At 47.3% G+C, this 23,822-nt stretch overlaps 4 protein-coding genes across 6 annotated transcripts; 2 read left to right on the plus strand and 2 right to left on the minus strand.

The window, feature by feature from the left end:
* Positions 1–24: 24 nt before the first annotated feature.
* On the plus strand, positions 25–1,735 carry LOC117850570 (F-box protein At5g07610). Of its 2 annotated transcripts, XM_034732426.2 has the most exons (2): positions 77–187; positions 270–1,735. In XM_034732426.2, the coding sequence occupies exon 2, from the start codon at positions 274–276 to the stop codon at positions 1,498–1,500; it is 1,227 nt and encodes a 408-aa protein (XP_034588317.1). In that variant the 5' UTR covers positions 77–187; positions 270–273; the 3' UTR covers positions 1,501–1,735. The 2 variants fall into 2 exon arrangements, with proteins under 2 accessions (XP_072149020.1, XP_034588317.1); XM_072292919.1 differs by having other exon boundaries at positions 25–1,735.
* Positions 1,736–4,006: 2,271 nt separating this feature from the next.
* Positions 4,007–7,959, minus strand: LOC117850569 (uncharacterized). The gene is made up of 3 exons (XM_034732424.2): positions 7,693–7,959; positions 4,579–7,282; positions 4,007–4,473 (listed from the first exon to the last, which is right to left on the minus strand). The coding sequence occupies exons 2-3, from the start codon at positions 7,244–7,246 to the stop codon at positions 4,103–4,105; spliced, it is 3,039 nt and encodes a 1,012-aa protein (XP_034588315.1). The 5' UTR covers positions 7,247–7,282; positions 7,693–7,959; the 3' UTR covers positions 4,007–4,102.
* Positions 7,960–15,595: 7,636 nt separating this feature from the next.
* Positions 15,596–17,359, plus strand: LOC117850012 (F-box protein At5g07610). Of its 2 annotated transcripts, XM_034731783.2 has the most exons (3): positions 15,596–15,796; positions 15,886–16,373; positions 16,463–16,662. In XM_034731783.2, exons 1-3 carry the CDS (start codon positions 15,684–15,686, stop codon positions 16,522–16,524), a joined length of 663 nt encoding a protein of 220 aa, XP_034587674.1. In that variant the 5' UTR covers positions 15,596–15,683; the 3' UTR covers positions 16,525–16,662. The 2 variants fall into 2 exon arrangements, with proteins under 2 accessions (XP_034587674.1, XP_034587673.1); XM_034731782.2 differs by having other exon boundaries at positions 15,616–15,796; positions 15,886–17,359.
* A 1,031-nt stretch (positions 17,360–18,390) lies between these two features.
* On the minus strand, positions 18,391–21,777 carry LOC117850011 (uncharacterized). Its single transcript, XM_034731781.1, has 3 exons — positions 21,557–21,777; positions 19,451–20,766; positions 18,391–19,058 (listed from the first exon to the last, which is right to left on the minus strand). Exons 2-3 carry the CDS (start codon positions 20,756–20,758, stop codon positions 18,594–18,596), a joined length of 1,773 nt encoding a protein of 590 aa, XP_034587672.1. The 5' UTR covers positions 20,759–20,766; positions 21,557–21,777; the 3' UTR covers positions 18,391–18,593.
* Between the last annotated feature and the right edge of the window lie 2,045 nt (positions 21,778–23,822).

Raw genomic sequence — 23,822 nt, forward strand, 5'->3', positions numbered from 1 at the left:
CCTGTACCTCGGATACGCAGATGCGGCTTGTAAACTAGGTTAACTGGACCTGATATCCTCCTGCCTGTTGCTGCAATGCGGCCCAGCCCACAAAACACTATCCCATTCTCTCCCCTCAGATCTATCAGGCACCCGCGCCGCTACGTCTCCGGCGGCGCCCGGCGATCCCCATCGTCCCCGGCGGTGGGTAAGATTCCCCAGCTCGGCGAGCGCTGCACTCCTCTCTCACGCTCATCCCCTCACCTACTGCTCCTCCTGTCCATTCGCAGCGGCATGGACCACCCCAAGAGGAGCGCGGCGGCGGCGCCCTCCCTGCCCGACGACGCCCTCGTGGAGATCCTCTCCCGCGTCCCCGCCAAATCCCTCTGCCGTTTCAAGTGCGTCTCCAGGGCCTGGCGCGACCTCATCGCCGACCGCCTCCGCTGCAACAGGCTCCCCCAAACCCTCGAGGGCTTCTTCTACGTCTTCGACGGCGACGATGAGACGCAGGGCGGCAGCAGCGATGCCGGCGGCGTGAGCCCGGATCGCGCCGTCCACGGGCGCTTCATCAACACGCTGGGTAAACCCTCGCCCCTCGCGTCTTTCTCCTTCCTGGGGAAGGTGCCGGGGATCGAGGAATTCGGTCTCCTGCGCTCCTGCAACGGCCTCCTCCTCTTTGGCCACAGAAGGGCTGGAGATTCCTATGATTCACTGGGCTACATCGTCTGCAACCCCGCCACCGAGCAATGGGTGGCCGTGCCCAGCTCCGGCTGGGGACCTGATTACAATGACGAGAGTGAGGACTCTGACTCCGACACTGAAACTAGCTGTACTTTCACCTATTTGGTTTTCGATCCTGCCGCGTCCTCGCACTTTCAGCTGGTACAGTTCTGGGTCGACGATACTTCGCGCGTGGAAGCGGTGCACACCTACTCCTCTGAAACTGGGGTATGGTGTGAGAGGCTAAGCACGTGGGGTGATGATTTCGTAGCATTCTTTGCAGGAAGCGCCTTTGTTGGTGGCATGCTGCATTTCAGTAACACCAGCTATTTCGGATGGGAAATAGATCAGGAGCTAATAGTTGCAGTTGATGGGGAAGGTGGGATTTGTAGGGTCATCAGCGGGCCGCAGAAACTTTGTGATGTTGCTTTTGTTGGTCAATCCCAAGGGCGCCTGCATTACATGAATCAACATGGAGACAGCACAGGCGACATGACTGGACTGTCCATTTGGGTTCTTCAGGACTATGACACAGAAGAATGGGTTCTGAAACACAGTGTGACCTTTATGCAGCTGTTTAGAAGAATGAGTTGCCGAGTTCAGTATGACTATAGTGTGATTGCCATTCACCCAGATCGCAATCTGATCTTTTTCTTTCAGCACTGGAACCTGGAACTGAAATCATATGACATGGATAGCGAGGAAGTGTGCACCCTCCACACTCTAGGGGTTTGCCCCCATTATATTTTACCATATGTTCCCTATTTCGCAGAGTCATCGGCCCTTGCTGGTAAGCACTGAAATTGTGGCTTGTGAGGTACTAGACAAATTTGACGTTCCAAGTGTGGATCACAGGAGCAGCTAGCAACATAAACGTATCTGTAGAATTAGGTATCTGATGGTACTTCAATGTATTCCTTCTTGTGCATTTTGTCCACTTGCGGCATGCGTGTAAATTAGCACTACATATGTATGCAATTGCCTAAGTCGCGCAATGTATGATGTTTCAACTTCAATCAAGTTAAAGTTCAAATCCCGCACTTTGTGTTTCTAGAATCATATTTGTTGTATGCACTTTCTTCACATTTTTTCCCCATGCCACTGGGTGTTTACTGACTAACTGTGAATATTTGTTTCCTCACCCCTCTGTATGTTTTTTTTTGTGCTGAAAGGATAAATCTTCGTAGATATTGCCAGCAATGCATGGTATTGCAAAGTTAAAATTTGAACTGTCGCATTAACATCAAAAGCTGCCTAGCTGATGTTTATTACATGGTATGTCTAGCTTCCAGACACATTTTTCCCTTATTTGCTGAAGAATAGCCAAAACCTTTTAATTTGATAGTTTGGGCTGGGAAGATCTTACCTGTACATCCCGTTCACGTGTGTCTATAATAATAACAGCGCTGTGAAAAATTGACTACAATATTTAGAGATGGCACTTTCACCAACTACTTACAACTTCACAAAGTTATCTGCAGCATTATACTTGTTAACTTCCAGGGCTTTTTAACTGAATCTCAATGCCAAACAAAACTCTTCATAATTCATTGCTATATGTTCACAAATTCTGCATGATCTCATTGCGATGAAGTTTTAGAAATGTGCAAAGTTCAGGAAATATTTAGAGAAAAGGACCCCTGGGATTTTCATGTGATGTTGCAATGACAGCCAAGGAAGATGTGATCATATTGGACAGCCACTGCAGGCTGAGCAGCAGTGCTGGAATGAGTCTGCTGCAATAAGTAACAGGGAGCACGAGCTCGTAATCCTGATCTTCAAGTGTAGTCGTTCATTGGTTGTTTGTTCTGTAATAGACTAATAGTTACTTTTTCCCCCTTTCATTATTAACACGTTGACTTTATTAAAAAATAATGTCTTTGCCGTGTTCTTCCATTTCCTGCAACAGCAATACAACAGTGTGCACAATAATATCATTCCTTGCTCCCATCCCCCCTCTGCAGGTCCATGAAGGGCAGGGCAGCGTAAGGCAAGGGATGAGGTGCAACAAGAAGGAATTTTTACATCTTCCCCAAGGTGAAGTTGGATTAAAGAATTCATCTCTAACCTTCGTAAGGCTAGCCCAAAACTGAGAATCCCCGGCATATGTTGAACTTTTGTGATAGTTCTATCCGTTAAGTATTTCCTTATTAACAGATTCTGCCAGACTCTGTCCCCATTAGTTACTTTAAACAACCACTTGCTAAGTAGACACCTGTTGTGAACGTTTAAATTTAAGACCCCCAATGCTCCTTGATCTTTTGGAGTACAAACCACGCTCCACTTAGCTAGCCTATATTTCTTTTTATGCTCATCACTTCGCCAAAAAAAATCTAGATCTATAATAATGTAGTTTCTAATCTAGTTTCTTTAGAACACCCATCGGTATCTAAAAAAAGGATAGCATAAACATAGGTGTACTACTTAGGACTGAATCAATCAAAATCAAACGTCCACCCACGGAAAGGAGTTTACTACATCAGCAGCACAACCGTTTCTGAAAATTTTCCTCAATGTGTCTCCAATCGCTATTGCGGAGTTTGCGGTGATGCATGGATAGAGAAAATCAATAAAAACAAACTTCGGCCGCCTGGTGGATGAAAGCTAGGAAATGTGTGCACAAGGCTGACAGGAAAACTTTCGACTCGATGATCATAATTGTGGCCTAGGTTATATGGTTGGAATGAAACGCTCGTACCTTTAACAGAACAGAGAGGAAGGCAATTGATGCAGGCGATCACAGAGGAAGCTTCGGTGTGGGTTTCTGCTCATTTCAGCTGCTTAGCTCCTTTTGCTATGCTGGGTTTGAGTGTTGCTACTGCTCTAGGTACTGATCAAAATGCTGCTGCTAGTTTGGGTTGCGCTGCAGTGTACATGTAACAGCAGGTTCTCTCTGAAATGCTCACGAGGTCACCTCTCCAGATAACACTGTAACTCTGTAACTGTGTAACTGTTTCTCCTCCCTTCCTCCTAATGAAATAGGTGCCAAGGCACGGTCGCGAAAAAAAATTAATAAAAAATGAATTCGGGTATATCCATTTAGTACCACGATGCAATTGCAGTTGCCCTGTGAGTATCTCCGATCCTTTGATCTAGCTTCTAGGGCTGTGGCTGTGCATGAATTGCTACATTGGCATGAGGTTTAGTTATACTTATGAAACTGGTTGACCACATTTGGCATGAGGTTTGTCTTCCGTATGAACATTTTTTGTGCGCCTGTTTCATCTGAATATTTATGCAATGCAACCTGTAGATGCCAGTGACTTGGCTGGAAGGCGGGAACACAGCTCGACCTCGACCAACAGTATCTGAAACAGAACCTAGAGATCAACAATATGAACCCTTACAATGCAACCTTGCAACCTAGTGTAAACAGACTATTGTCAAAAAAAAAACTACTATATTACTGGTGTTCACAGAGGTATGCATCCTTGATTCCATGCAACCTTGCAGCCACCTCTTGCATGTCCACGCGCTCATTCGGGGATGTCTTGACGCAGCAAAGCCCAATGTTCAGCACCGAAAGTAAACACCCCAAACAGTTTTCCTTCATGGCCATTGGAGCTTCCTGAGATCGCAAGTCTCGCAGGAGTTCAGGATCAATGATGTCCACAATCCTGTCAGGAAAATTCATCTCAACGTATTTTGCAATGTTCAGGCCATCCTTGAACATATTGTCCGTTGGTCTCTTCCGTAAAAATACTTCGAGAAGAACAACTCCAAAGCTATAAACATCTGCAGCAGTTGAAACTTGACCTCCGCCTGTTGCATACTCTGAAGACCATACATGGCATGACAGTAGTTCAGTCAGCTCATAGCACAAAAGCAGCCATTCTGAATTGGAAAGGAAGAACATGGCGCAATATGAAATGGCATTACCTGGAGCAACATATCCAATAGTTCCCCAGAATGCAACTGTTGAAGAAGCCGAGTCAGCAAAAGTTGATGTGCTTGAGTCAATCATCAATCTTGCGAGCCCAAAATCTCCAACATGAGCTGTCATCTCATCATCCAGAAGAATGTTGCTAGGCTTAACATCACAATGAACAATAGTTCCTTGACTGTAATGGTGGAGATACTCCAGCGCATCTGCTATATCCACCAGAATACTTAACCTTTGAGCCAGTGTGATATGGTTTGAAGTGTTCTCATCCTCACAAGTTGAGTACAGTAATAGATGCAAGTCACCACGTGGCATGAACTCATACACTAAGGCTTTGAAATCACTCCCGTTACCATCGATGCTTGAGCATGCAGTAAGGATAGGAACTAGATTGCGATGCCGCACGTTTCTCAAAACATTACATTCTGCTATGAAGCTGTTTTGTGCTCCCTTTATCTCTAAACTGAAGACTTTGATTGCAACAGCTTCACGCGCAAAAAGTTTTCCTTGGTACACAGAACCATGTCTTCCTCTGCCAATTAACTTAGATTTTGAGAATCCATCTGTTGCTCTAGCAAGATCATTATAAGAAACTATAGGGAAGCTGCTGCTATCAAATGAGGGAAAAGCAATAGATTTTCTCCTCTGCTTCCCTCTCCATATAAACAAGACAAATACTACTATAGCAAGTGACACCATGCTCGCAACTGGGAGCACTACTTTCAATTCAACAGAATGCTTGTGCTTGGTTAAGTTCAAAGGCATGACCGAACAGGTTGGCAAGTGTAATTGAGGTACTCCACCGCAAAGCTCCCGATTTCCAACAATATGTATAGCTGTTGCATTCCTGAATATTCCTTTCGTTGGGACCTCACCCTCGAGGTTGTTGAATGACAGATCTAATTGCTGAAGAAGTTCCAGGTTAGCAAGAGACACTGGTACCGTCCCACTTAAGTTATTATGAGATAGGTCAAGCGCTTTTAAGCTACTTATGCTGCCCAAAGTTGTGGGGATGTTTCCACTGAAAACATTCCTGTCCAACTTGATATCTTCCAGGCTTTTGCAACTTCCCAGAGTATGTGGAATATCACCAGACAGTTTATTATACGAAAGGTGCATATACATGAGTTGCTTGGCATTGCCTACTTCAGTAGGAAGTTCTCCGTCAAGTTGGTTGAACGATAACCAAAGTACTGAGATTGTCGGAATTCTAAAGATGTTATTTGGCACCCTACCATGAAGATTGTTATGGGAAACATATAGCACTTCAAGCATCTGGAGGTCTCCCAAGCTTGGGGGTATGTATCCATCCAACTTATTTGTACTTAGCTCAAGATGTACCAATTGGGATAAGTTGGATAGAGATGCCGGAATGGACCCTAAAAAAAGGTTATTATATAAAGCTAGTATCTGTAAGCTTTTCAGAGATCCAAGCCAACCTGGAAGAGCATCTGTAAATAGGTTACCACCCAATTCTAAAGCAATTAAGTTGGGAAGGTTTGCTAAGCCAGAAGGCAGACTCCCTGATAATTGATTCCGTCCCATGTGTATGTATTGGAGTTGAGTGGAGCGGTTTCCGAATGAATTCGGCACAATGCCCTTCAGACGATTCCCATATATGGAGAGCATTTGTAGCTCAGTGCAGTTGGCTACACTAGTCATAAACTCCAAGTCTTGCTCGTCATGTGCATGGAGCTTGTTCATTTCAAGGTTTAACCAAGACAATTTAATAAGTTTTCCTACTGAGCTAGGCACAACTCCAGTGAAACTGTTGATAGCCATGTCGAGAAGGTACAGTTTCGAAGCATTTGTCAATGAACATGGGATATGGCCGTGAAATAAGTTGCTGCCCAATCGTAACACTTGGAGATTGGGTAGAGAGTTACCGATATTAAATGGTAGCACTCCGCTTAGATAGTTGTAGGCAAGGCTAAGTTCAGTAAGAGTAGAAAGGTTCAAGAAGGCTTCTGGAAACCAACCTTCCAACTTGTTTACACCTAGTTGCACGGAAAGCATCCCAGGCATCTTTGCAAACTCTTTTGGTATGTTCCCAACAATGTAATTATACTGACAGTGAAGACTTCTCAGAGTTGTGACATTGGCAAGGGAAGCAGGTATAGCTCCAGTAAGATTATTGATTGAAATTTCCAAAGTTCTAAAGCCTTGAGGCAAATCTGCAGGGATTTTTCCTACAAGATTATTGCCATTAAGCCATAGCACCTTGAGGCTGGAACAGTTGGCAAGATTAGGTATCCTTCCTTGTAATGTGTTATTACTCAAGATGATAGCCTGCAGGTGACGCAGCTGACCTAGGGATGGAGGGATCTCTCCAGTGAATGAGTTAGTGTCTAGGAATAGAAATTTTAGGAATGTAAGGTTTCCAAGTGAAGGAGAGATTTGTCCTACCAAACCTCGATTTGTAAGATTAAGAGAGGTGACACGACGCGGAATTTTTACCCTGCACCGGATACCCTCCCAGTTGCAAAAGTGAACGCTATCATTCCAGGACATCAAGGTTTGTTGTGGATCAAGACTGATTGCCTTCTTGAAATCAAGCAGTGACAGCTCATCTGTTTCGTTTCGGTATAACAAGCCACATATGACGATAGGCTCAGTACAAGTCATGAGCACCAACACAATCTGCACAGTTGTAATAACCTTCATTGTTCGCTAGCTATGTTGGTTGAACTTTGCTCTTCACTACATACACAGACAGAAACAAAAAGGTCAACGGTAATAATAAAAGGATATCCTGCTAACTTGTCATTATTCTGAATTTGGTTCTCGATCATCTAAAAGTAGATTTTCTGGATGGGAAATTAGGTTCGTGTGTTTATCTTTCATTTTGTCAAAAGAACTAATTTACACTCTAATTTTCATATCAGACTATTAGAAAACCAAAGCATCAAGGTACATAGGAGATAACTGATGTGCTGATCAAATCTGTTCCAGCGTAAACATATCCATAATCAGTTTCATGCAGCTACTTATAGCATGTGTGCAAACCGCAAATCATATAATTATATAAATTTCAAAACAATTACTGAGGGAACATCAAGTTTTAACAGCAAAACAGGAACATGAGAGGTACAGGAGATGCTGAAACTCACAGCTCACAGCTCAAAGGCCACCGGAGAGAGGAGCAGCACACCAACGGCGCCCGCCCTGGATGGGAAAAATAGCTGACGAGGATGCCACTGCAGCCACGAGACAGAGCAGGCACGAGTATATATGACTGTGGATCCTTTGTTGCCCATCCCTGAATATATTTGTAGGCATGGCGCCTAACTGTGAAGAGGCAGATGAGGAAATTGAAGACCACAGTTGTTGACTATGAAAATGGCTTGGGTCTTCAGTTGCATCATTACCAAAACTAGACAGGAGCGGGCTCCACGGTGACACAAGTTTCCAAGGAGAAAATGGGACATCGACATCTCATAGCACAATTGAATATACAAGTGCCAGTGCTAGGTTTTGGAAAAACACATCATATATATATATATATATATATATATATATATATATATATATAGACACACACGAACAGCGCTCGGGCACTCACCGCGAGTGGGTGGAGCACCTCGGGATGAGCAAAAAGTGGCGGCACTATTCGCTCGCTATTCCGCACTATTGAGCAACTATTTGGGGTCGCTTTCAGCAACTATTCAGCAGATATGACATGCGCGGGTGCGTGATTAGGCGTATAGCTTAATTATATTTATTCGTAGGATCTTTGTGGGTTGGCAAGACCAAGAATTCAGCCGGTTGTGCTGCTATGCTTAATTCTTGGTCTCGCCAACCCGCAAAGATCCTGCGAATCAATATAATTAAGCTATACGCCTAATCACGCACCCGTGCATATCATATCTGCTGAATAGTTGCTGAAAGCGACCTCCAAATAGTTGCTCAATAGTGCGGAATAGTGAGCGAATAGTGCTGCCATTTTTTGCTCACCTTGAGGTGCTCCACCCACTCGCGGTGAGAGCGATGTTCATATTCCTATTTTGAATAGTAACCTGAATTTGAATAGTGCCTCTCAATTTGAATAGTAAATCAATAATTTTAAATAGTACAGTGAATAGTAACTCGAAATTCAATATCCAGAGTTGCCAATCCCTGTGAAGAGGCAGACGAGGAAATTGAAGACCACAGTTGTTGACTATGAAAATGGCTTGGGTCTTCAGTTGCATTATTACCAAAACAACTAGACAGGAGCGGGCTCCACGGTGACACAAGTTTCCAAGGAGAAAATGGGACATCGACGTGCATCTCATAGCACCATTGAATATACAAGTGCCAGTATGAACTAACTTTTCATCGTAGAGAGGTAGGTTTTAGGAAAACACAGCACACCGGGGTGACCTTTAGATATATATATCTATAGCCAATATGGCTCGGTATATAAGGAATATAATCAAGTATACATGGAAAGTATATAAAAGGCTATACAATCTCTAATACCCGCCCACAGTCATAGCGGGAGAATCGCGGACATGATATCCGCGAACTGGTGTGAGGACGGAACGTGGAGCACGCGAACCTGCCCCAAGGCCACCTTCTCGCGAACAAAGTGGATGTGGATCTCGATATGCTTCATGCGCAGATGATGGAGCGGGTTTGCTGTCATGTAGATAGCACTCATATTGTTGCAACAGACAACTATGGCTGAAGCAAGTGGAACGTGGAGCTCCCGAAGAAGCTGGCGCAGCCAGCAACACTCAACAACTACATGTGCCACAGCCCAGTATTCCGCCTCGGCGCTGGATCTGGAGACGGTGGTCCATCGCTTGGAGGATCAAGAGACCAGAATGTCGCCAAGGTAGACGCAAAAGTCGGAGGTAGAACGCTGAGAGTCCGGACAGCCCGCATCAGAGTATGCGGCCAAGGATTGGATAGGGCTGGTGCCGATGTGGAGCCTGAAGGACAGAGTGCCCTTCATGTGGCATAGGATGCACTTGATCAGCGTGAGATGAGGCTCGCAGGGATCATGCATGAAGAAGCACACCTGCTGAACCGCGTACGTTAGGTCGGGGTGAGTCACGGTGAGGTACTAAAGAGCTCCTGCAAGGTTCCGGTACTCGGAGCCGTCCTTGAGCTTGGCACCATCCGTCACCGAGAGCTTGAGGCGAGTGTCAATAGGGGTCGCCATGGAGTGACACTAGGCCATGCCAGCATGCTAAAGGAGGTCCAGGGCGTACTGGTGCTGAGACAGGAACATGCCATTAGCAGAGCGCGTGACGGAGATGCCGAGGAAGTGGCGGAGAGCACCCAAGTCCGCCATGGCGAACTCGGATTGTAGCCATGCAGCCACGTGCTCGAGAAATGTTGAGGACGAAGCGGTGAGGATGATGTCGTCAACGTACAACAGCAAGTAGGAAACACTCGCACCGTCTTTGTGTAACAGCCTGGGTGCTTAAACGGTGTTTTAATCTTAAGAGCAGGTCCTTTGTGCTTAAAAAAAAGCTTTGGCAACTTTTGGGCAAAGTCCAAGCTTTGGGACTCTCTATTTAGAGGTTTCCAATGTCATCTTGAGCTAAGCCCTATACCAAAGTTTTAGAGCTTTGGGACCTTAACAACTTTGCTTTAAGGAGCAAGTTTGAAATCTGCCCGAAAGCCTTCAAAATCTAGGTCAAAGTTCCCTAGTTTGGTCAACTCAGCCTCTTTAGCCATTCCGGCTAAGTCTGGATATCATCCCGACCTGGCGCCTTGAGGCGGATTTATCTTTGGAAAGTTGAGCAAAACATCAAGAAACCCCTTTATAGAAGTTGGAGAGCTAAGTTCCTACAACAACCTTGCTAATTGGACCTTGGTCCAATTCACCTCGGAAAATTCCCAAATCTGCAGCTCAAATCAGCCGCGACCCTTGAAAACCAGCCAAACCGCCGTTTTTCCCTAAGTCCCGGAAACCGGCGTTCCTCCAAACTTTGGAGCTTTGAATCTCCAAATCCATCATGTTTTTGAACTCGGTCAAATTACAAGAGTTGGACCTTGGTCTGTGTACTACAACTTGTAAAGGGAGTCAACGTGGCGCAGTTTGAAAATCGGGAGATCAAGAGGCTTGAAGATGGGCTCGGCAAAGGATCTCGCGGATCGGTTGGCCAGACAGTGCCAGAGCGCGCGTGCGCCGCGCTCCAGAGCACCGCCGCCGTGTGGCGTGACCTCGCTGGTGAGCACCACCTCGCCCAGTCGCCGGCCATGACAAGATGGGTCAACGCGTCTCGCTCCCCAGTCGCGCGCGATGACGACCCGCGGTCCTCCGCTCTATCCCGTCTCGTCTCGCCCGAGGCCTCGCTGATCGCGCCACGCGTACTGCCCGCAGCTCCGCCGTCGCCCCAGCCACTCTACGACCGAAGATCGGCCGCTGCCGCGCCGGTACCGCCTCACCTCACGCGCGCATCCGCCTCACCCGGATCCCCGGCCGCGCGTCCCAACGCCTTTCGGCCCTCCCGTCACACCCCAGCCGCGCTGCCCGCGCGCGCGCCCCGCGACGCTACCATCTCTGCCAACCACCGCGCAGGCAGTGACAGCTCCTTCCCCCGTCTCGCTAGTAGCGTGCCCCGGCAGAGCCGCTAGTCCCACGCATGCTTGAGTCACACCGCTCGCCCTGTCACCTCACCTGCAGCGTCCTCGACTGCAGTGCCCTTCCCTCCCTCCTGTCCGCTAATGGCGCCGCCACCATCAAAGGCCGTGACCTCACACACGCGCAGACCTAGCAGATCCGCGTGCCCAGCAAACCCGCTTGCCCCCAGCCCCAAAATCCTTGCTACCCAACCAGGGCAAGATTGCGTCCGAGCTCGCCAATGGAGACGCCGACCAATCGCCACCGCGGCAGAGCACTCCTTTTCTCCCTCGATCTTATCCTCTCGCCGCTCGAGCTCGTTTCTTTCCTCCGAGCACTTCCGCGCAGTTATAAAAGGGGTACCGAAGCCTCTTACCGGAGTTCCCTTCACTACCACCGCCTTGCCACACTACCTGCTCTGTTCTTCTCCATCGCACTCACCGCCGCACACTCCTCTGCTTCGCGCTCAAGCACCGCCGCCTGAGCTCTCTATGGAGCTCCCCCTTTCGCCCAACACCGCGCCTTGCCGACCCCACCAGCTACTTCGCCATCCTTTCGCGTAGCGCTAGAGCTTGCTTGTTGTCCACAAGAAGCACCACCACCGCCGAAACGCCGTCGTTCCGCGTTCCGCCTCGGCTTGTTTCTTCCCGACCCCGAGACCTCATCAGTAGGACTAGAGGTGAGACTGTCGACCCCTGTCCAACTCACCCGACCCTGTCCGACTTGCCCGAGTGTTGTCCGCCTCGCTCGACCCTATCCGCCTTGCCCGAGTATTGTCCGCCTCGCCCGAGGGCTCGGTTGTGTCTTTTTCTTTTGGACCGAGGGTATCTGTGTAAAATTCCAAAGATTTCTCTGTATTAAATCTAAGAATCCCGGTGCAGTTATTCCTTAAGTCTAAGGGTTAGATTGTAAGTTTTTCCCGATCCGACTCTTTTAACTTGTTTTAAATCGACAGAAGCTTGGAAATTACATCTTAAATCGAGGAAAAATCGGAAAAATGTGAAATCACTTTGGTTGAAATCCTCGTTCTGAGTAGAATCCAATAAAGTGGATTTCACACCTTTTCCTGTAGTTTTGCTACAGTTTTTGGGTTAAATCCTTGCATATGCTGTTGAAATCACCGTCTAAGTGTCTTACCCTTGCATTGCATTTCGTGTAGAGCTGAACCTCGCCGACGGCACCTACGAGCTTCACCTGCCGCCGGAAGACGAAGTCGTAGTTGAGCCGCCGCCTGCAGGAGTCGAGCCTGTGCTCACCGTGGACCAATTCGCTACCACCCCGCTTGAAGGCAAGCCCCGGAGCATAACCCAGTTTTTCTAAACTTGTGCATACCTTCTGTTGTTATGTGTGTGCATTTACGTTCCAGGAGTTGATTGAAACTGTAGATGCATGACTTAGATTCCCTTTGATCTGAACGCTAGTATGATAGGCCGAGTAGCTGCTTGCTTAAATAGGACTCGGTAAAAGTCGAGTGATTTTCTGTCACTCGCAAGTTATAGGAGTTGCTTGCTTCTTCTTGCTACAACTATAAGGACAATGGACGGGGCAGAGCTCTGTGAACTATTTTGGTGGTCGGTGGATTGCCCCGCCTGTCTACATGAAATTGGATTAAGGTCGGAAAGTGTAGTGTTTGTGATTAAGTGTTTGAAAGTACTAATCTCATACCTAGTATGGGATGGGAAAGTCTAGTACCTGATTGAACCGGCAAGTGGCTTATACCCCTGCTATCCTTGTAACGTAGTTTCCATGGTGCATCATGAGGGTGCAAGTGCGGTCACAGTACGGTAGAGACCGGGATTGTGGAGCATTGCATGTCAAAGGCGGTTTGGACCTGACACGCGCCTGGGAATTGATGGGGACGGCTGACAAGTGAAGCGACCCCTCGTGGTGCGCGGATGTCGTGAGATTAGGTTCACCATGCATGGTTAAGAAATTCGAATCGATTCGTCTGCCTCTCACAGTTTGGGACTGCTTGATCGTTATGCTACACTGAGTAAGAATGGAAGATGATGGTGATCTAAATATTGTTACTTGTTTAATTGCTTGGAAACTATGCTTGTTTAGTATAGTTGCTAACTTCGATTGGTAATTGAACGTAGAACTTGTGGCTACAATATTGAAAGTAAGGACCTACTGTAGTCGCTTTTGGCAAAAACAAACCCTAGAGCCAAAGAGCTTGCATGTCTAGGCGTGGGTGGATTAGTACCACCGGTCGGTTAAGTCTTGTTGAGTATAGTTGCTCAGCCTTGCTTGTGGCATATCTTTCAGGTGATGTTGAAGCCCTTGAGTTTGCTGCTTGTGGCACTTGGCCTCCCCAGCTTCCTCCTGGGTGGACGGTCGGGTGGGATCCCTCCTCGGACAGCGAGGACAGGACTCATTGATGTCATGATCGGCCTCGTCGTGACGTCTGACTTCGGCGCTAGCTTCCATTAGTTTATTTTCCGCTGTTTAAGAACTCTGCAAACTTTGTTTGAATTTCGAACCTGATGTTGTAATAAATTAATGTACTTGTTTAATTTGGATGATCTATTATATTCTCTGGAACCACTCACCTTCATGTGAGCTCTGCTTTCTCGGTCCTGTGTAGTGGTTTATCGGATGAAATCCGACGAACTACCGAGTTAACTTGATTAAAACATATGATCGCGTGTCAGGTGACTTAATTGTGCTTTAGCTAAGTTAATTAGGGCGGTTCCACCACACTTTGTAAACAAAGAGGGAGGTGTCGGACGTGGAGGCGACGAATCCAAGTTGGCGGATGAAGGTGGCGAACCGCTGGTACCACACGCGCGGGACCTGTTTCAGACCATACAAGGACCTCTGCAGCAGACAAACGTGTTCAGGGGCGGCGGGGTCAACGAAACCCGGAGGCTACTGATAGTACACCGTCTTGTCGAGATGGCCGTGAAGAAAGGTGTTCTTCACGTCCAGCTGGTGAATCGGCCAAGCGCGGGAGGTGGTGATGCTAAGAACAGCCTGGATCATCGTTGGTTTGACAACCAGGCTAAACGTCTCATCGTAGTTGATGTCGTGGCGCTAGGAGAAACCACGAACCACCCAGTGCACCTTGTGGTGGGCAAGGGAGCCATCGAAGTGGAACTTATGCTTGAAGATCTACTTGCCCATCACAATATTGGCCGAGGGGATGAGCCACCAAGTTCCGTTGTCAATGAGAGCCTAAAACTCATCAGCCATGGCCGCACGCCAGTTGGCATCGGCCAATCTGCTGCGGTAGTTCATCGGGAGTGGCGAGATCGACGAAGCCATGGCGGAGAGGTTCCTGTACCACACCCGCTGTATCGTCTCGGTCTGTGAGCGGGTCACAGGAACAGGAGCTGAAGTCGACGGAGGTGGCGCTGGAGCCAGTGTCAGGGCAAGCGTGGAAGGGGCAGGAGCTGCTGCTGCCGCGGGGAGGTGCTGGTGACGAATGCCCAACGCCTGTGCCCTTCCTTGTAGGGGCAGGGATAGAGCTATTGCCCTGCTGAGACGATGTAGAGGAGCTGGAGAGGCCCGGCTCATGGAGGATGATGGTGGGGTCCTCCTCGACTGGAGTGGGGGGCGACAAGCACGGTTGTTCAACATCAGCAAGCAGTGGAACATCTGCGGGGAAGGGCGCCGCTGCTGCAGTGCATGGCTCTGACGCGGCACATCTAGCCAAGAGGAAATCAAGACCGGAAGACGAGCACGGCTGTTGGCCAAAAGGAAAATAGGACTCGTCGAACACGATGTGGCGAGAGATGATGATGAGCCTAGTCACGAGGTCTAAGCAATGGTACCCTTTTTGAGATGAATGGTAGCCGAGAAGAACACAAGCAGTGGAACGCGGAGCGAGCTTGTGTGGTGCTATGGCCGAGAGGTTTTGGTAGCAAAGGCACCCAAAGACGCACAGGTGGTTGTAATCATGGGCTTTCCTATAGAGTTCGAAAGAGGTGGCCTGGGAAATAGCTGAGCAGGCACGCCTGTTCAGAAGGTAGGTGGCCATGGCAAGGGCCTCAGCCCAGTAGATGGGTGCCATGTGTGCATGAAACAAGAGGGTGCGGCTGATGTTGTTCAGGATGCAGAGAATGCGTTCAGCTTTGCCGTTCTGCAGTCAAGTGTATGGGCAGGACAACCTCGAGTGAATCCCACAAGAGGAGAAGAGAGAGGAGAGTAAGATTATCGAACTCTGTCCCGTTGTCAGCTCGAACATATCTAACAAAGAGATCGAACTAAATCTGAACATAGGAGTAGAAGTTTTGTATATGGGTGGAAACCTCCGATTTGTGAACTAGGCGAAACGTCCAGTGAGAGTAGTCGCACGGGCCACGCGAATCAGCCCTCTAGGTTTTCCGAGCTTGGACGTCGCACGGGCTCAGGCTTAGATATTCAGCCCGGTGCATTTTGGGTCGGGCTCGTGCCTCGTGTTTAGTTCTTCGTGTTGCTGCAATGCGGCCCAGCCCACAAGACCCCCAGACCTAATTTTAGTTCCAGGCCCCGCCGCTCTTGCCCAATCGTCGCCGGCGGCCACCGGGAGCACGCCTCGCCGGAGCTGAGCCTATCGAGATGCTCAGCAACAAGGCAGCTGCGTCGGGCCGCTCTTCGGGCCGCTCCGGCGGAGGGATCAGGATCGGGCGGTTGCAGCTGCGCCCGGCGATCCCCATTGTCCCCGGCGGCCGGTAAGCTTCCCCAGATCCGCGAGCGCCGCACTCCTCTCTCACTCTCACGGCTCATCCCCTCACCTCCTGCTCCTTCTATCCGTTCGCAGCGGCAAGAGACAGAGGAGAGCGGCGGCGGTTCCCCTGCTGCCCGACGACGCCCTGGTGGAGATCCTCTCCCGCGTCCCCGCCAAATCCCTCTGCCGGTTCAAGTGCGTCTCCAGGGCCTGGCGCGACCTCATCGCCGACCGCCTCCGCTGCAAGAAGCTCCCCCAAACCCTCGCAGGGTTCTTTGTCAACGACGGCGACGAGATACACGGCGGTGACAGCGACGATGACGGCTCGGATCGCGTCGTCGGGCGCTTCATCAACACGTTGGGTAGATTCGTGCCCCTCGCTTCCGTCTCCTTCCTGGGGAACCAGCCGGGCATTGAGGAATTCGGCTTCTTGCGTTCCTGCAACGGGCTCCTCCTCTTCGGGCACAGAAGGGCTGGAGACACCTACGATTCACTGGGCTATATCGTCTGCAACCCCGCCACCGAGCAATGGGTGGCCGTCCCCAGCTCCGGCTTTAAACCACTTCCCTTATTTGATGAGGGCGAGGACCCTGGCTCTGACTCCGACAATGAAATTGGATGTGCTTTCACCTATTTGATTTTTGACCCTGCTGTGTCCTTGCACTTTCAGTTGGTCGAGTTCATTTCGGACGATTGTGTATGCGTGGAAGAGGTGCGCGCATACTCGTCTGAAACTGGGGTATGGTGTGACAGCGATTGGTCTTCAGATTGCGGCATATCATTCTTCGCAGGGAGCGCCGTTGTTAATGGCATGCTGCATCTCAGTGTCACCAGCTTTGATACACACCAGGATCTAATACTTGCAGTTAATGGGGAAGGGAAGGATTGTAGGAGCCTCAGCGGGCCGGGGAAGCGTTTCGATGTTGCTTTTGTTGGTGAATCCCAAGGACTCGTGCATTGCGTGAGTCAACATAAAGACAACACTCGCCAGATGACTGAACTGTCCATTTGGGTCCTTCGGGACTATGATGCAGAAGAATGGGTTCTGAAGCACAGTGTGGATTTTTTCAAGCTGTTTGGAAGAATGAATTGCCGAGTTGAATTTGACTACAGTGTGGTTGCCATTCACCCGGATCGCAATTTGATCTTCTTTGTTCAGCACTGGGACCTGCAACTGAAATCATATGACATGGATAGCAAGGAAGTGTGTACTCTCCACACTCTAGGGGTGGGCCCTCAGAATATTTTCCCATTAGTTCCCTATTATGCGGAGTCATCGGCCCTTGCTAATAAGCACTGATCTTGCGCCTTGTGAGGTACTGGTCAAATTTGATGTTCCAAGTATGGAGACAGGAGCTATATCTGTAGAATTAGGGTATGTGCTCTGATGGTGCTTCGATGGTACCTTCTGATTCCTTTTGTACATTAAAAGCAAACACTTGAGGCATGTGTGTAAGTTACCATTAAATATGTAGGCAATTGCACAATGCATGATGTTTGGACTTCCAAGTTCCTACGCTCTGTATTTCACTTTTTCCAGAATCATAATCCCTGTCCACTTTCTTTACTTTTCTTTTCCATGTGACTGCGTGCTTGCTATCTCTGAATATTTGTTTCCTCAGCCCCTATATATGTTTGTTTGTACTGAAAGGATTAAATCTTGATGTTTCCAGCAATGCATGGTATTGCAAAGTTCAAGTTTGAAAGCTTTGCTGCATTAACATCAGGTCCCTCAGTATTCCCAGCCATCTAGAGTAAATGGCCCATATCCCTGTATTTTTTGTCACCGACTTTTCAAAACTGGTACTTGAGTTACATCTTAGTTCTGGACTCAGTAGAAATACAGTAGAGAGATGAAAGTGCTCATGGCATTAATGTTTTCTGCTTCCAAATCTCCGGAGATGGTATTGTGCTAGTAGCAACTGTGATGGGATCCTATGATGAACTAGATGTAAGATGTGAAACTGGAGTAGCAGCCGATGTGATCCTTGCATCAAGCTCTGGAGTGAATAATCCATGCAATTTGTTACATCAATTTCTAACACCTGGTTGTATTGACTGCTTTCTGTATATTGTAAATAGCATTCAAATACAATGTGGATTTGAAGCTTACTGAGTGCTGGCGTTTGAAGCATTGGAGTTTAAACCCAAGCAAAAACTGAATAATTTAATTTCCAAGCAAAAACAATAATGCTGGTGCATGCTAATATGCTATAATGCTGAATAGTCTTTTTTTTCATGGAGCTTGGCATAATAATCCACGGGACACATAAAGTACAAACCAGAAAGATTAGCATGGCGACTAGTACCAATTGCTGTTTCAGAAGACAATACGAATGGCTGAAAAATGCCATCATTACATACAAACAAATATTAGTGGGTGAACGAGAAAATTACTTGCTTATTCATAGTAAACAAATACACCTTATGCGTCCTTTAAAAAAATGCAGCAAGTATGCTAATAGCAATGTTCCTTCTGTCGAATGATGAAATTAACACATCTGAAGATTCAGCAATCAGTATGCATATTTGCTAGCTTTCACAATGAAGGTCCCAGCAATCATACCTCCTCAAACTACATTCCGAAGCACAGACAAGTACGCCAACAGAATTCCAATCAATTCGCACTGCTTTGCAACAGTTGATTCATTTTCACTAAGGACCGATCTACAACATTCACATGTATACTGACGGATCTGTATAAGATATGACATCATACAAGCCAATGGCTTGATGCAGAGGTACAATGGCACAGAAACTAAAAGAACTTACAAAGAGGCATGGTAACACATAGGCAGATGCTATGTAGGAACGAAATAGAGCTCATTACTGGGATGCTGCTTCCACCAAGCTAACAACACAATGATTAACACAACGCAGATGAAAGGAATTAATCGACTGAGAAGACTGTTTGTTTCACTTTTCTTCGTTCCACTCATCTTTTGATTCTCAGCAGCATCAGCATTGCGTTCTTCACATGGAGTCCGCGCACTATCAGAACGCCTGCTGTTGGTTGGGAACTTCAGGTCTTCGGTCAGCAAGTCTGTACTCTGTGCATGGCATTGGTTGCTCTGATGAATAGACTTGCAGTAGCCTTTCCTTTCCTCAAATTCACCATCCTTTTGAACCAAAAGATGATCTGGGCACTGTATCTGCCTAAAAGCTAGGCTTTTAGGTAGGCGGTGGCTCTCTCTTTCTGAATCACTGCAAGAGGTGAAAGAGCAGACCTGCTTCCTTGGAGTTGATAAAGCTTGCCGCCTGTACACCTGGGTTCACGGCAAAAATAAGAGCTATGAATTCACTTTAATCTACAAACTCTGTAATATTCTGAAACTTCATTGCGCAAACCAAAGTTCTGAAAAATGGACATCGACACAAATATTTACACATCTATTGAATTACCATAGCCCACCCTCAAGAAGATGTAGATGATATTTATTGCACATATAAAAGAAGCTTATGAATACAGAAGGAAATGAAAATATCAGTTGCTTCTGCACCAAAATTCAAGTGATCATTTTCAGTATCATTCAAGGAACAACGTGAATACAGATAATATTCCAAAGGGCAATGATAGTAACTCATATGCTATGCTTTAACATGCTAAGTATATCAAAGATCTAAAATTGCTCAGTTTAAATGATGATCTGCCATATACCTGATTAGTAGCTCGAGGTGTTAAGCAAGTAGGACATGGGTCACCAACTCTTGTCAACACATCTGAGCACCTCCTACTTGCCTTAACAAGTCCAGAAGAATTAGATTGTCCTATTGTACCCATAGTATCACGACAATCAGGTGCTGAAATGTGGAAAAACTCATCATCCGACATTGCATGTGAAAAGTGAGATCCACTACTCCAAAGGCGCCGCCTTGCACGTGTGCTTCCAAGAATATCAGCACATTGTCCAAGTGGCGGCTGAGAATCTAAGTCATTAAATGAACGAACAGATTGCACCTCACAAGGAGATTCACTAGAGCCACTGTCTCTAGTATCCGCATCATCAATTGGAGAATTTGACCCATTCCTGCTATGCCTCCCACTACAGTTTACCAATGGACTAAGTTTTTTGCGATCTCCACATTCATCCTGCCTCTCAAGTAGCTTAGCAGTCTCGGCTGCCTGAAAAGCTGCAGTGCAGATATCTGGAATATAGCCACCTTGGCATTGCTCCAAAGCTTGGATAATGCTGCTGATCTCTGAAGATATTATCCTCATATTCAACCTTTTCATGATGGAATGTATCATTTGAATGGATGACATAATCATCTGAGAATTGCTAGCCTTAGTGCTATGATCCAATATCTGTAATCCAGATCTTATCAATGATCGCCCATAAGGCTCAAGTGTCAAAGTATTATATTTTGACAGAGCAACCACCAAGCTTAAGTGCATAACAGTGTGACAGTGAGCCTCCTCTAGAGCCCCCGAGACCTTCAAGCAGACACCATTGACCAACTCATTGGATGCGAATTGCCAATAATTGGACTGGACAAGAGCAGTGATACAAAGAGCAGAACCAGAAGAGATGCTCTTGTTGGTGTTCATCAAGCAATCTGATAAGGGACGGCAAAGGGAGCTAATAATCTCAGATTTCTCTTCTTCCCTACCCAGAGGATCAATGCCATAGCGGGACAATGTGCAAACCACCTTGGAGCAACCAGCACTATGCAAGGACCCTGATGACATAATCCTGACGATTGCTGAAACAATCTGCCCGATGTATGGTACAATGTTACGGCCTTGAGCTTCTGCGGCAGTCTCAAAAATGCATAAGATCTCCTCCATAGAGTACGAGCTTGGCTTATCAGAGGCGCACACACGGGCCAGAAATGGAGGAAGTGTGTTCGAATCAAGATCTTTCACATACAGTTTCAAGCCTCTGAAGGAAGGCTTGTGGTCAATGGAAGCCATCATAGAATCATCCAGTTCTGAGTATTCACCCACTCCAACACTTCCAGCCATTGCATACACTGGATTCATTAAAAAAACAAAAAAAAGAAGAGCTGTCAGCAAATGTAAATGCAGTATGCGGTATTGGGAAGCGAATAAATGGATCAGCAAATCTATGCGTGATGGATTCTTCAGTTAAAACATACTAAAACAACAACATAAACATTTGCTAAGAGTTTTCAGTTGATTTGCCTCCCACTAGCAATATATGCAAATCATGCTTACATAACACAAGAAGTCAAGAAGTAGAGCACAGATTGCCACTAAGAAGGGAAGAGAATATCCAGCGTTTAGGCATTAACTTGTTTAAAACAAAACTAATAATGTGCATTTCGGTCTGGGATTCAAAGACATGGTCCCAGCGTCGTCCTGCACAGTATGTACGCAACGCAAAATCTTCGATTAACTACTTGCCGATCCTCATCGGCAGACCGCAGAACGCCGTGGAGGCGTGGAGCATGGCTAACCCCCTGAAACCGCATTTCAACCGCCCAAGAATTCGAAATAAACGGCACCCCGCCTTGGAAATCCACTGGTACGGCACATAAAACGAGACCAATCGATACTGCGCGCGCTGAAGAAGAAGAAAGATAGACCAATCGAACCGAACAAGAAGTCAAGAACCGTCAATGGTTGATTCGATTGGCACACCAAAACGAAGCAAGAAACCGCGCAAGTCCCAGATCTCCCGCACCCAGAAAGACGAAGACTTTGATTAGGCTTCCCACGTCAGTTCAAACACCCTACAGAGTACAATCCACGCTTTGGGGGGTAACAAAGAAAACATCCGAGGAAGATAGGGTTCCTCACCAGCGAATCCGGGCGAATCCCCACTGCACGGGCGAATCCCACCAAGACCGGCGAAGCGGAGGGATACGACGACGATGAGCGAAGAGTTCTTGCGGCGGGGTGGGTCGCCGCTGGACGCTCCGGTGGTGGGTTGGTGGGTGGGGGCGGGTTCGACGGCGCGGCCGCGGACGAAGCGGAAGGCGGCGGTCTGAGCGGCAGTTCCGAGTTCGAGTTTTTTGAGGTCTGGACGTCCAGTGCCATTCGCTTTGGGCCCTGCCTGTTTCAGCCCAACTTGGTGAGGCCCGAGGCCCGATATAAAAATAATTTATTTTAAATAGAAAAGGCCACGTACTATACATTTTTAATGTTATTGAACTCTAAGATTAATTCTCTATTTATAGTCAAAATTAAAAAATTAATTTTGAAAAAGTCTAAACGTAGATATATTTTGGGACAGAGGGAGTAGATTATTTTTCTTTTTGACGTGGATAGATTTAGCCTGGACAACTACGTACATTGTATTATCTGAATGTACACACAACACATGCTACCCCCACACACTCCACGCACACCCCTTTGCACATGCTAAACCTACAAACTATACACATACGACGTCCTTCCGAGTATCGATGAAGTCGCACAACGCTTCGTACATGACGAGCACGTCATGATTACCATTGTGGCTTCACGCATACGTCCAGGATCTACAGAATTAAATTTGGGAATAAAATCATGGTGCAACACCTAGCCGTTCCCGTAGAAAATCGAACTCGGATGGGTGCGCTCCCTCGATAGGTGGCGCAACTACCGTGCTACCAACGCGTTGACATGGATAGATTTTGTTATTACAAGTTGACGAGCTCACCCCTAGTCCACGCCCCAAGAACATGAAAACCATAGAGCAAATCTTTTTAAAAAAAATATGTAGACGAAGGATAGATTGATTAATGGCCTAAATTTCCAATTCTATCATGTGCATAAGAATCATATGACCGGTGTGAGGATTACAAAAGTCTTTTGCGAATGATCTAGATTTGGGTTTTCCATTTCTCCACGGCGAACCGATTCCTGGAGAAAATGGAATAGGAGGACCGGAGGAGGAGTCTTATGATAAAAGGCCTCCCTTCGTGCCGAACAATTGTACAGCGGGAGTGGGAGTGAAAACTGATTGAAGAGAGGGAGAACATAAAAGAATAAATGGCATGTTTGGATTGGTTCCAAAAACCGCCCCGCCAATCATAGGCTCGCCCACGCGTGACTGGCCGTTGATTAGTTCGACGCCCACGCATTGGCGCGCCTGCATGCCCGCTCCCGCGACAGCAGAGTTGCAGTTCATTTTCCCACCCATGATTTGGTGAGCTGCTGGCACCATAATCGACCGCCTCAGTGTCAGTGTGCCAACATTTAGCAGGGTTGCGCTGGGCTAAAACCAAACAGCCCCAAAGGGCACGTTTGGATAGCTACCCTCCGCTAGGCCAACATATCTTTTCCTTGCTTTACAACTTTGACTAGGAAATATGCCCGTTGCAACGGAAAAAAATATTAAATTTAAAATGAACTGCTTAAATAATTATATATTTGTGCAAATAATATTATCGCATGATTATTATCCTCAGAGAAAAAATGATGGAGCATTCATTTACCGTTAGATTTTAATTGATATGATCGAAAAATATGACATATAATATATGTTTGTTGCGGCTACGAAACCAATTCCTCTACTCAAATATTAAGAAACCTAGGATCTTTTTAAATATGTTTTTTCGAAATTGCATTTTAGGATTAGTCAGTAGCATATTTCATAACAACTACGGGAGCTTTCACGTAAACGTGCTGAGTCTTATCTCTGCCAGGCTTCCACAGTCCATTTTCTACAATTGTGAACCATCTATCCAGGCACATACCTCACCGCCACTTCGATGGCCGGCACCATTGTGAGCAGCGCTGGCGAGCAAGGTGCCGGGGCCGGTGAAGGCCAACAAACTAGAGCTCCCAGTATTACTTTTGCAGGTTGGCCCCTCACCTTGCCTCCCCTCCGTCGCGTTCTTCCTCCTGGGCGGCAAGCACCGCCGTGCAGGTCAAGGGCCTCAATGTTTTGGCCCATGGCGCATGGCGGAGTGCCGGAGGAGCACATCAGGCAGGGAGGCAAAGTTGCTGAGGGGCGGTGGTCGAGCTGCAGGTCCATGGCTGCGGTTGGGCGGCGGTGCTCAATTCCACGGTTGTTGTAGCCTGTAGCTTGATTCACGCCGACAATACTCGATTCGGTAAGCGGCAGTAAAGCTAACAC

This window comes from Setaria viridis, chromosome 3 (assembly GCF_005286985.2).
Source record: "Setaria viridis chromosome 3, Setaria_viridis_v4.0, whole genome shotgun sequence".
In the NCBI taxonomy this organism is placed as follows: Eukaryota; Viridiplantae; Streptophyta; class Magnoliopsida; order Poales; family Poaceae; genus Setaria; species Setaria viridis.